This window comes from Pectinophora gossypiella, chromosome 2 (genome assembly GCF_024362695.1).
Source record: "Pectinophora gossypiella chromosome 2, ilPecGoss1.1, whole genome shotgun sequence".
Lineage (NCBI taxonomy): Eukaryota > Metazoa > Arthropoda > Insecta > Lepidoptera > Gelechiidae > Pectinophora > Pectinophora gossypiella.
In genome coordinates, this window is record NC_065405.1 from 4214578 (window position 1) to 4228426 (window position 13849).

General features: G+C 33.5%; 2 protein-coding genes across 3 annotated transcripts in view; both read right to left on the reverse strand.

Annotated features, from left to right (window-relative positions):
* Positions 1-13849, reverse strand: part of LOC126372337 (apolipoprotein D-like) — a 466981-nt gene that overhangs the window by 407482 nt on the left and 45650 nt on the right. The window lies entirely within an intron of this gene.
* The window catches only part of LOC126372106 (tyrosine-protein kinase Dnt-like), a 65552-nt gene continuing 61013 nt past the window's right edge, over positions 9311-13849 (reverse strand). The window contains exons 9-14 of the mRNA XM_050017678.1: positions 12479-12656; positions 11880-12042; positions 11385-11528; positions 10824-10983; positions 10411-10547; positions 9311-9422 (exon numbers count right to left, since the gene is read on the reverse strand). Coding sequence (XP_049873635.1) covers positions 9311-9422; positions 10411-10547; positions 10824-10983; positions 11385-11528; positions 11880-12042; positions 12479-12656 — 894 coding nt within the window. The remainder of the gene's footprint in view (positions 9423-10410; positions 10548-10823; positions 10984-11384; positions 11529-11879; positions 12043-12478; positions 12657-13849) is intronic.

Here is a 13849-nt window from a genome sequence, read left to right on the forward strand (position 1 = left end):
ATAGATAGATAGATAGAATACTTTATTGAGCACAATGGACACAAAATACAGAGATAAGGACAACATATACAGAAAAGCACAACAGGCGGCCTTATATACTTACGTATTTAAATTATATTTATAAGGGCAACTACATTTATTTACGAACTTTGAAGGTAAGTAAAGTTCGGCACCATAATAAAACTACTGTTTTCTTATTCCATTAAACTAAATTACACATTATAAGTAGTATTTATTTGAAACCCTAACAAAAAGTAAAGTCAGTTCGGGCACACACTCAATCTAATGGTAAATAAATGGTCACAAAGGAGTGGCTTATCGTTAATGTCATTAGTGCTGTCCCGTTATCGATATAAATAGTCGATGTTTGTGATCATATTTTTCACACCAATGGGGTATGGTAAGGCTAGAGCGAATATTCATTTGCTTGGTAAGCGTGATCCACCCTAGACCATATCGTCTCTTACCATCCGATGAGATTGTGGTCGCAAAGGCGAGCCTATTTTGTTAAAAAGAACCTTGTAAAGATACAATTAAGAAAAAATATAAAATTAAGAATAATAAATAATTAGTTCGATCTCTCTAGCTCTCTATCTAATAAAGAATTACCTAAAAGAGCCTTATTTACTGAAGTAGGTAAAAAAAACTAAATGATAAGATGAAAAGAAAAAGAAAACGAAGAACTCATATTTTATAATTAAGTAAGTACAACAGGAAGATAGATTTTCCCGGCTACGTTCCCCAAAAACAATATGGATGGCGCTGTTCAGATTTAACGTGATAATTACCTATTTTCTCATTAGTTGGGTACATAATGATACAAAAATATAATGTAATTGCAAAGGCATATATACAAATAATGCGTATGCTCAAATGCTACGTATGCTCAAAAGTGACAGCTAGCATTTCAAGGTTAGCCTAGCTAACGTCATCCGACCCTGCGTTGCTATTTCGTAAAAAATAAATTACCCACGTCCAATGTTTTTAATTTACTTTGCAAGAAAATTTTGTACTTTTAGTAAAAGATTTACATACAGTTTTAATGATTTTTATATATGTGACAAATAATAGTTATTAAATACATTAGTCAGTAATTCGCTTAATTTTCAATAATAAAAATTACGTCCAAAAAATGTTGGTGATACCAATTTAATGGTAACACTTACATCATCAAGGGCTAGCAATGGCGGCTTGTCAGGGCCGTGTCATAATGTGTAATTTAGTCAGAAGCCATTCATCAAGAATTGAATTGAATTAATGGAATAAGAAAACAATAGTTTTATTATGGTGGGAAACTTTACTTACCTTCAAAGTTCGTATATAAATCTAGTTGTCCTTCTCCATAGGATTGAGCATACCTGGTCTTCTTATACCGTGAATAATACGATACTTGATGAGCGGGACAAACGTCACACCGGCCATCATAGTGTTCCGCTTGTTTAGTTACTTTTGTTTCATCGATAAATATAAAGAACCTCTTGCCATCACTATTACTGCTGATTTACTGGTCGTGGCGGTGTCAAACTTTGGGAGCGGATGATAATTACGTAACGTGCCTTAGTTTTTGTAAGCCTTTCAGTCCATGGCAAACAGGCTTGTAAAGTATTCCATATGTTTTGTTTGCATTATCACTGTTAGTTATTGTCACAGTCTACCTTTTTTCCTAATTGTTGTTGGCCTGTTGGTAATATTAGTCTGTGGCTTGCTTCTCAAGGAGTACCGACTTCTTCCCTGGTACCGGACTTGCATCACTGAGTTAGCAATAGGCTAGTTTACAACTAGTCAAATTAACTTTTTACTTAACATCAAAACATGAAATTACTTTGGAATTTTTATGAGAAAGCACACTGTGACGTCACAGAAAAACGTGATAAAACCTCGGACTTATTATTGTTTTTTTTTTATTAAAATTCATAAATAAGGTAAAAAGTAAAAATATTTTTCGAAATTTTTAGAGTTTTCTTTATTTAGAGATCAGAATTTCATTTTATCCTTGACCTAAGTTACTACCCAATTTTCACTAACACAGTTGGCTCGATAAAGCTATAATGCTCTACCTATACGTTTAACTACCGGGGCTACGTGTCCCCGTCATTTAATTAGCGGAGTAGTTAGTAAGTCCATTATCATAAAATCAAAGACAAAAATAGCGAACTGCCTTGATAAAATTATTTGGATAACATTTAAATGAAAAGCTTAAGAAGTAGCAGTAGAAGTAGTAGTAGGAGGTAGTAGTTTTTTTCTACATCTCCGCTCTCTTGTCTTGTTGTATAACTCTTTTCATTTATTTGTGGTAGCTTGTAATTGGCCTTTACTTACTATTAAGTGTAACATTGTGTGAATTAAGCTGTAAGCTCCCCAAACAAAGTAAATAAATAGTAGCTATCTAATCGACTTAAGTATAATAAGAACAAAAAATATAACTTTTTATAAATTTTATGATAGGATAATTTTGTGATACTTTTAATGATTAAAACACGACTATATTGTAAAATAACCTTTATTTCGTTCCTCATAATTGTCAATGAAGCAATTATTGATTACATACAGTCACTTACAATTATTTAAACAGTTACTTATTTTAGACACAGTTTAACATATAACGTACAATCACATTCATCTGGCACTCAAATGTCATATTTTATGACACACCTACTGTGTTTTTGATAAAATGTAATTGTGCAAAGCAGCCATTTAATATAATATATTATATAATGTTATATATTATATTTTAAGATGAAGTAATATTACTACTAACAGCAATTTTATTGATGTAGAAATTCGGTGTAACGTCGATAGTACTAATAGTGTTACTCTTTGTAGTAAGAACCGTGCTAAAAACGAAACGAAAATCTATATTTTAGAATAACGGGTTCTTACTGCGTTTAAAGCAGGGATATGAGACTCAAACAATCAATAAAACAATCTATATTTTAGTGTTGGCGACAATCTATCTTAATACTTTTTTAATTCTATTTTTGTTGTTTTATATTTGATTTTCTGTCTGCTCCGGCGTGTTGTCTACTAGCGACAGTGTTAATAAATAAATATTTTTCGCGAATCAGTTTATTTTTTTAAGACAAAGTTTGTGGCTCTCATATAGTCTCGTCGCCAACATATAGATTACTCTGGTCAATGATGTAATAACTAGGTATATGTAAAAAAAAACATGCAGCTTAAGACGGATGCAACCATTGCGAGGCATGGACCTCGCAACGCCGTACGTCGCATGCCTTGCTGTGTGTTTATAAAAGTAGAGGTAGGTGCCATGCGAACCTACCAAGCGAGGCGTGCGCCGCATAGCGTAGGAGACACATGCCTCGTAGTTTTTATATCTGGCTTTAGCTTTTACAGTTTATCAAAAGCACACCATTATACTTAATTAACTCGTTCGTCACTTAAATATCTTTTAAGTTTTTATTTTACAATGTTTTTATTAATGTGAAATTAAAAACTAACATAAAACAATATGAGCGTATGGAAACTACAGGAGATAAATGTATTTGGAGAAAGATATCTAGAGGTTTAGATGTATGTCATAAAATATTACTTCAAATAGGTCTTGACGGAATTTTAATATAAGATAACTATTTCGTGCGCAATTTTTGCCGAAAAATCTGTATAAAGATATTTCACATACACTATTGTAAACAGCATCATAAAAATGTTTCAATGTTATATTAAAGTAATGTAAAAACATATATCGTTTGAAAAGAATACTGACTTTTTTTACAGAATATTATTTTCACAAGTATTTTTATTCTTATTACCAAGAACATCGACTCACAATAGATAAAAGTTATAATATTTAGATTATAATAATATTACGAAGAAAGCGCAACGCATTTTTTTATTTAAACCAAAATGGTCTCTAATTTGCATCATAATGCCTAAGAGTTAAACACCCTGTTTCATCCATAACGCGATAGTAATACATATACAGATAGCATTATATAGATTTTAGACTAATTAAAAAAATTAAAATGAAAGCAGGGCTTGTTTCATTTTTTTATATTTCAAAATGAAATAGTAGTGCTCTTGTAAACTTAGAATGAGACCACACAGTCGCTTGCGTAAGACGTATTCTTGTTATATTATAAAATATATTATGCAAATCACAAAGATAGATAGCTATACCATACGACAGTATCGGTAGAATGTACTATTTTAGATGAAAACTTCGATAGTTGGGCAAGACTACACGATGCGTTTAATGTCGCGTCATTGGCATTAAGTAACTTCAACTTTATGGTTGTATGGCAACCGGTCGTCATAGAGTATAGACAACCATTACTGCCAATGTCGGCATTAAGTAATAATAATAAAAAAGTTTATTTAGTTAAGTACGGAATTTGACAATCAGTTGGAATAATGCTATGGAGCGACTACCCGTGGAGCCTCTATCTAATCGCGAACAAATTTTACTGGTATGCTAAATTTGTTGCAAACTCGAGATCTCGCGACAAAGTCCTGTACAACTGTTAAAAAATACTATTAAATTTTATTAGTCTAAATTACGTTAGATACAAAGTTAAATCAAGATTCAGATGTAGTAACAATCATTTAAACAATTACAAAAAGTAAATTCGTATTTGATTGGTACTGATCCATCATTTAATTTTATTTTAAATTATACCTGTCATTTTCTTTCCCGCGGAAAAGGAAAGGGCCAGATTGACAAATCTTAATTTTAAAATGAATGAATGAATAACCCGGTTACCGAATAGGTATCTCGCAGGTATGCAACCTTGCAATGTAATTTGACGTGTGCTGTCAACTTAATGCTGTCGGGTTATTGGCCCATGTAAAATTTCTAAAGGGTTGATTTAGAGTGTTCCATAAATTTTATGTCTGTCGATTACCCGTCTCTTTTCTTTTCGGCGGATAAGAAAAAGACAGGTATAACTTAAAATTAAATTAGGAAGTGTCAACAGGCATAAAAGTCATTGGCAATGTAACATTAAAGAAAGTATATTAAGTAAGTAAATAAGGAAAACAGCGACTGTAACAAGTAGGTGGTAACAAATAAAATTCCAAGAGTTTTCAAAGGGAATTCAAAATGATGAAGGAATAGGAAAAACAAGTACCTCTGTATGCTGATGCACAAAACGGTTTCACAAACGCGTCAATGCTCACGCAAGCATGCAATGCATACATCCACTCGACGCATCCATGCGTGCCTACATTGTTTCCTGTAGGTACAATATACGCTCCTTTTTCTTTGATCCGAATTTCGCGTCTACTTTAAACATCAATTTTATTCTATGACAAAAATTTTTAAATTGAATAATCACTTTGAATCTACACAGCAACTCAGCATAGATTAATTACAATAATACATTAAACTAACATTTAGATCCCATATTTATATTATGTATTTGAATATAATCTATTATTTTCTATGTATAATTGTGGTATAATAGACAAATATATTTTTCGTGGTTTTCGCCGATTACGGCTGTGAAGAATTTTGTTTTAGTTTTCCTATGAAATATATGGTGTGCTATATATAAATTGAGCTTAACATCTGAAATATAAGAATATGGGGACTACAATTTACAATAGCATTATTATTAGTAATAATAATAAATAAATTAATGTAAATTCCTTACTGCCCTTAATGTAAATTAAGGGCAGTTACCTACAAATAAGTTGAGTTATAGTGAACTAGAAGTAAAGATGTTATGAGGTACGTAGTTTAAAAAAAGATTACGAGGTATTCTGTAAGATAATAAGTCGTTGCTCACTAGATGACTCAGAATGGGTATAGAAGTCGAGGTAGTCACCGTAAAAGATGGTGTGATGACCTTAACGTTTATCGGAGAGATTGCGCAGAGTCGAGAAGAGTGGAAGAATCAAGGGGAGGCCTTCGCTCAGCACTGACATCAAAAAGCCTAGATAATTTCTTCTTTTTTTTGTATTGCGTACCAACCCATTCCTACTTTCGAAAGCATATTAGACCTGTCTGTGACTGTAGGCTCTGTACTTTAACCATGCCGAATTATATCGACAGTTTCGACCAAGAGTCGTACGAAGTCTATCTAATTATCCTCGATATAATTCGCTCCGCGCGCGACGCGGTTGTCATGCACACCTTACTGCTTGTATTTTTAATTATTTTTAACTATAGATTGTAATTCTTGAGGTGCGACTTCGTACCACCTTACAAATAAAAAATAAACCAGGGATGAACGCAATATATCAATCCAATTATCATACAATTCGACTGAACTTTGCTTGGCTGTCAAATACTTTAATCTCTGGTGTATTTTTTTTATTTGTAAGGTGGTTAGTCTTTCTATAAAAAATAATATTCCATCGTATTAGTTACAGCCTTCTATGTAAACACTATAAATATTTTAGTTATACGTAGTCTTACATTATGTTCAATGTACAGATTAGACCATGAACAAAATTCATCACAGCCACATCGTGTACAGCCACGACTAACTACTGTTTTGGTGTTTGATCCTTTTGCCTGAATGGACGGACTTTATGTCCTCAGGAACTCCTAAAATATACTTACAATATAAACATTAATATCCATTAAATTATCCCGAATGTATTTCAGGTTATGACAAATTAAATTCCTTTTGCATCGATCCCGTTTTATATACAGTCTTAATATTAGTTTGGTACTATAATTTTATCTACGTATGTACAGTGTTAATGTATGGTATATTATAGAAACAGGCGGGTTAAAATGGCCACATCGAAGCAATTCATCTAAGAAAGCAATATTGCCATTTGACATTTGCGTATACAAAAGTAAGTGCGCAATGCAAACAACTGTCAAATTGCAATATTGCTTTTTTAGATGAATTGCTGCGATGGGGCCATTTTAAACCCCAGATCCGATAATCCAAAAAAAATATTTTCTGTTGAATGAAGGACTTTCCAAGCTAAGTTCCCCAAAAAAATATGGATGGCGCTGTTCAGAGGTACCTTCGTTTAGCCTTGTAATTTCATGGACAACAAACATACATCTTTTTACTTTGTTTTTGGGTATAAATAATAACAAATCTTCCACCCATTATTATTCTGATCAAAATAAAGTGAAGCAATATATATAACAACATAATTCTATACCGTATCTGATTCAAATATCAAGCAACAATCATTTTTATATATATATATATCTCTGTCATTACATTATATTTTGGATTGATTATGTAACCGAGTAATGAGAAAATAGGTAATTATTACGTTAAATCTGTACAGTGCCATCTATATTATTTTTGGAGAACGTAGCCTGAAAAATCCCTCATTTGAAAACGTTAAGAATGCTTAGAGCCACTTATCATCCAGCACCCGTTGAAAAAGCTGACTTAGGATGCGTCCTCACGTCGCAATCGGATATAGCATCGCATTGCGATCAGGGGGGTTAAAATGACCACATCAAAGCAATTCATATAAGCAATATTGCAATTTGACATTTGCGCATATATAAATAAGTGCGCAATGCAAACAACTGTCAAATATAAATATTGCTTTCTTAGATGAATTGCTTCGATGTGGCCATTTTAACGCCCCCATATATTGTTGCGATATCGCTCGAGCTACCTTTATCAGTATGCTGAATGTATTAGCAGACCAAGTGCAAGTGAATGTATTAGTTTTAGGTTATATAAGTTGTTACTAACATTAGAATATAAGGTGTTTGTAACTAACATTTATGTATGAAGTGTGAAATAAATAATTTGAAAATAACTGATATTGCACAGACATGCAACCGAAGAAAATATAATATGGATGATCGCAACGATGTTCTTAATGCATTCGTACGATCTGTCAATATCGCGTGAACGTTATGACCGCCTATATTGTATCGCATATTTTAATGAAATATATGCAGAGATATTGTACTGATTTTGTGCTGAAAGGTACTAAGACAATGTAAATATGTACTTAAGAGATTAAGATATGTGACACTACAAAAGCGGTCCTGACGTTTACAATATCGCTTGCACGAGACTGATATCGCATCGCAACACCATACTAACGCGATCCGGATTGCGTAGACGTACGCGACTGAACAAAATGTATGGAGGGTCGCATAGACATTCTAACGGCAATCGTATAAAGATCTGTAATATTAGGATTGATAATGGCTTAACAGTCTACAATGTCTATAAAGTAACATCAATCATTCGTTTCAATTTTGATAATGTTTTACCCTACCTGGTAACATCTATGTTTCACAATTTAACAAAAAGATTCAAAAAAATAGTAAATGTACCATTAAATAATTAGCGTCAAAACGGGACCAATGGCTTAATGTTAAAATGTTCGTATTGTTAGAAATAGTACTAATTTAGTACTACATACATACACTGCCTATATACGTCCCACTGCTGGGCACAGGCCTCCCCTCAATCAACCGGAGGGGGAATTTAGTACTATTTGGTACCTATACTAAAAAATCTAGTACTAAAAGATAAACAGTTTAAACTTATGAGAAAGGTACTAGATTTTTCAATTTAGGTACCAAATAGTACCTACTAAATGAGTACTAAATCTAACAATACGAAATTTTAACATCAATCCATTGCTCTCGCCATTTTGACGCTAATATTAAATCTACTTTCCTATTATTTTTTTTACAGTATTATGTACTTAACGAGAATTTATTAGAAAATGTAATGTAACTATGTATTTGAATTGAAATTTAATGCAATGTATGCTTATTCGAATTCTAAGAATTCAGTTTCTATTACTTACAGTCATTATTTCGACTAAACGAAGTTTTACATTTGAATTATTTCTAAAATATTACATTTTCTCACATAATAATATTATATTCCTTATTATAAATATATCACTTTTTATTTATTTAAAAATATACAGTCTATGCCACATTTCTAGCGATTCTTAGTACTTATAATTTAATTTATTATATACTTAAGTTTAACGAAATAAATATTGATTTACAAAACGAAATATAATTTATTTCGGTATAAAATTAAGTACATCCTTCTATTTTTGGTAGGCACTTTGGTTGAGAAGGGTGAAAATTAATCAAGACTAATTTATAGAAACATAAATTAAGAAGATCCGTCGAGAGGTTTGAAGTAAAAAAAACTTTATTCATATCAAATTAGAATTTCTTAGAAAGAAACACTCATTAATTGTGTTTATATTTTTATAATATTATAAATAAGTAATTACCTATTACAATACAAATACGAATGAAGAAGTACGCTTGACTTGACAGGATAAAGATACATTATCGTCGTTATAATATAAGTAGATACTTTCTCGTTCAAAGAAATTCTAATGATATTTTATGGAAATGTTTGTATAATTATGTTTATATATAAGTACTAAGAGCTTGTCGAAAGTCGTGAAGTGCAGCTAGTAGTTGAGGGGCTGTCGGCCTGGATGAGGCCGATAGGGTCCAACACCAGGACATGAGCCCATACCTGTTTCATATAAATACACTTTGTGATAGACAAAATATACGTATAATAACAGTAAACGCCGACTATTCTCCGAGGGGGTATTTTGTCGAAAAAAACAATAAAAACAGGGTGTTAGTGATATAGTAACGAAAACTATGAGGGATGTTTCAGACCATGATTTCGAGTACCTCAACCCAAGCGACAGAAAATTCCACTTAATATTAACTCAGAATCATGGTCTGAATCATCCCCCTTAGTATTCGTTATGATGTCACTAACAGCCTGTATGTATACAGTATACAGTGTATATCGTATTTAAATAAATAATCATAATCTCATACAAAGTGAATTTTGAATTTGGACGTAGTACTTTCAATGTAAATGCCTGCAACTGTCGAAGACAGACTTATTCCTTCAAGTTCTATCTGTCCTTTCCCGAGTTAAACAGAAAGATTTATTTTACACTTTGTACTAGTTTCCACGAGAAATATTTCAAGCAATAGTGTTAGTTTTGTATCCTCAAACTTATAATGATGAGGAAACTCCGGAAGGTGGAAGTAGGTTAAAAAGTTGCTTGAGGGCATTTTTATCTTTCTTTGAGCAAGTAGATACTTGGATATTTTTGTTGATATATTAGTTTTGTTGGTCTTCTTTCGCTTCGGGGTTTTGGGGCTTTGGAATTTTCGTAGACACATGGATATCATTTTTATCCAAAATGTCATGTCATCAAGCGTTGCATAGCTGGTGAGTCTTGTTTAGAATTTGAAACTTCATCTGGTATGAACCTTTTTTAGTCAATTAAACGTCTCCTACAGGAACTTGAGAAGTTTGGAGGACCTAGCGTTTCTTATTTGGCACCAGCACAACATATTTTAATATTTAATTTATCCTTATCAACCATCACTTCCATGTTCACTTCTCTTTCATCTTTTACTTTGTCCACATTTTATTGGTTTTTTATCGTCCTATAAAGACATGAAAAATACATCTAAAAATACAAAACACTTACATCTCATCAGGACAGTTGTGGGGCTGGGAAGGTCTGTAGCCTCCACTCAGGAAGGCACCAACATCGGCTGCGTCCAGTTCCGCCAAAGGAGCTGCTCCAAGGGTTGAAAGTTCCCATAGTGTAATTCCTAGTGACCACTGTACAAACAAAGACTCTGCTTTAATCGGCATTGGCCAAGTTACCTATTTCAATAAATCGTACGGTGAATTATCAGTTATGAAGTTTATAAAACACCAACATAATATGCTTATATGGAACACATTAAAGAGGAGGGGAACATCGTGTTTTTAAAGAAGTCAAAGAATTGGGCTTGCATAGACAAGAATGGAGAATGCTACACCGACAAGAGCGTGGCTCAAATTAATGACGGTGAGTTCTTAAAAGCATCTTTGGTTTGATCATACTAAACTTACCACATCAGAAGACGTAGTGTACTGGTTCTGAAGCAGTGTTTCTGGCGCCATCCACTTGACTGGCCGGTTTTCGTTGTCACCAAGGCAATGGTAGTCATCAGGGAAGAGATCTCGCGATAACCCGTTGTCTGCCAGTTTCAGTCTCAATTTCTCATCCACTCTAAAGAAAATTATAAGTATCATGACATATTTTCTTTCCGATGTAGGTAGTCTTCATCATCATCAGCCTTAGCATGTTAAGCGCAGGTCGATAGAATTGGATTTTTTTTTTGTATCGCGCGCGATTTGTGTGTGTCTACCTATGTATATCAAAAAATGTGAGATTTAGGAAGAATAAAAAAAACACTGATTCGACTTATCAATTTGAAAGTAAAATTGAAGGAGTGCTAGTTCTACTCCAAGATCATTCATAGTATTATAGTTTTTTAGAATCTTTTCACACGTGATTCCGCCTATTTTCATGTAAGTCTCTAGATAAAGCCTTTTGGTACCTTTATTCATTTTTGGAGCAGTAAAATATTATTTCTATTTGTATGATTCCAAACTAAAAAGTTATCTTACATGCAGTTCCTGGCAGCAACATCAGCATGCACTATTCTCTGGACGTGCAGGTACGACAGTCCACATGCCACTTGAGCACCCAAGTCCACCAGCTCCCTAGTTGCTGGTGCCGCTTGTTGGCCCAACCGGCATGATGTTAGAAACCTGGTGGCAAATTGGAACTGCTGGGACTAGTTTTATATAGTTGCTTTATTGCTGTCAAGTTTTTTAGTGACAACCGTGATACAATCTTCTCGATCCCCAATAAAAATTGAACTGTAGCAGTAGTTATGTCAGGTTTCGAAGTCTTCGGATAGTTTAAGCAGTAAGTAAGTTAATTATTAAGATAGTCAAAAATGTTAATTGTTGAAATTCGTCTTCCCTCTTGCTTTTCCAGATTTTAGCATCTATTACCAATTTATAGTCATTGAGAGGTTCTCGCCATATGATTCGGAATCTACTTCGATTAATCCTGAAGTATATTGATACTCAACTTATAATGATAACCATGCTTACCTCTTAAGATTAGAAGAATGTGAAACGCAGCAGTAGACCAGAAGTGGTTTCCGAGCTTCTTCAGCACAAGCAGCCATAGGAGTCAGCACATTGGCGTGAGACAACCCACAGAACCTCAAACCTTCGGCCACAAGCAGCGCTGCCTGCATTGCTGATGCCGCTTCTAGGATAATATTTAATCTTTACGTTCATTTGAAAAAGGATGTTAAATTCACGAAACTGTTTGGTCATTTTATATTTTAATCCCTGGTCAGCGCAATACAACAGAAAATGGACATGACATTATATCTCATGTAGATATGGGTTCTAATTAATTAAGGCATTTTTTTTTAATCTTACTGACAAATCCATTGGTTTCAAGTTTAAAAATAAAATTATTGTTTAAGTAAACAGAATACTGGGTTGTTGTTATATTATGATATCGATACGACAGAAGGATTTCTGGGTTGGGAAATAATCTAACCAGTATAATTACTCCAATTAAAAGCTTCATAAACTCTTTGAAGCTCCGATATCACTGACACTAAAATAAGCGACATCGGTCATCGGCTAATCTATACTACAGATGAAGAAGATTCCAAAAGCTGTGTTAAAGTTACCCGTAACAGTCTTCACGATGACTTCCTCATAGGTGTCACCCCGCTTGAAGACTCCTTTGTAGATTCTCCCAAAGGTCCCTTCTTGGATAAGGATCTCCAGACGAATGTTGGAGCGAGGAGTTGAAAGATGACGTAGTTGCTCTGCTGGGTCCGTGATACGATCCTTTGCGATGGTTTGCTAAATAAATGGTAAATAAATTATTTTAGCCAATATTAAAATTATTGTTATTACTTATAAGAAAAGTCGACATTTCAGAGTACCTTATATTAATGCGAATCTCACACTGCCCCGCATGATGCAGCGTAGCGCGTGGATGCGTGTTCTTCCGTTGCTTGTAAGTATCTCCGTTTGTATAGAAAACACGCACAAAAAGTCTAACACACAGAAAATGCATCCACGCGCGTTCATGCCATCGCCTAAAACCTAAATTACTTCAAAAGACACTAAATACATTTTTGAACTATAACATGAGTACTAGCCGTATAGGAGCATTTAATGCTCCACAAAAGTAACGTCAAATAAACCTCAGTACTTAATATATCAATACTCTTTGTAAGCAACAAACTTGAAGCTCTATCACTGACAATAATTGAATATTCACTATAAACAGAATCGCCTGTCCTTTGAAGGCTATCTTCTATCTACGTATTTTCCGTCTGGCGTAATAAATAGCAGGTGCAGAACATAATTGCATCAAGTACGGGAGACAGGACGGTATCGTTAATCGAGTCAAGTTTGTCGGGTCTTTGTACTATAGGTGAGAGTAGAATAGTACCGTAACTATGTTTTATGTATTAACAGATACAACAGATTCCGATCCCAAGACCTTGATCGTAGGGCTACACACTCACTCACATACTCGATTTTACACACACTCACATAAAACCACATACACACTCACCCACATAATTAGCTTATTTTTTCTTTTCTATTTTTCTTCTATAAAATGTTCTTTCTCACATAAAGTAATAGCTCGCTGTATAAGCATATCGTCACTGGAAAGGCAAAATTACGTAAGCGCCAAAAGGCCATTTCGAGAAAAAGCCGTTTAAAGTTTCATTTTTTCGTTTTTTTATCATAACTTTTTACCCAATTATCCAATTTAGATGATGTCAATGCAAGGTTACATTTTTTTTTAATTTTCTATGTCCAGGAATACATATCATAACAGTTGGATTGCTATTTTAGGATATAGTGGCGCTTACGTAAAATGACTTCAGTTTACAGTAAAGCAAATTTACTTAACCGCCATCTGGTTAAAATATTATTTGGAAGCAAAATTACTTACAGCTCTTACGACAATGCATACGAGAAGGACAATATTTCTTTAAATATAATAATACTGTAATGTTAGCGGAGTAAAAGTTACT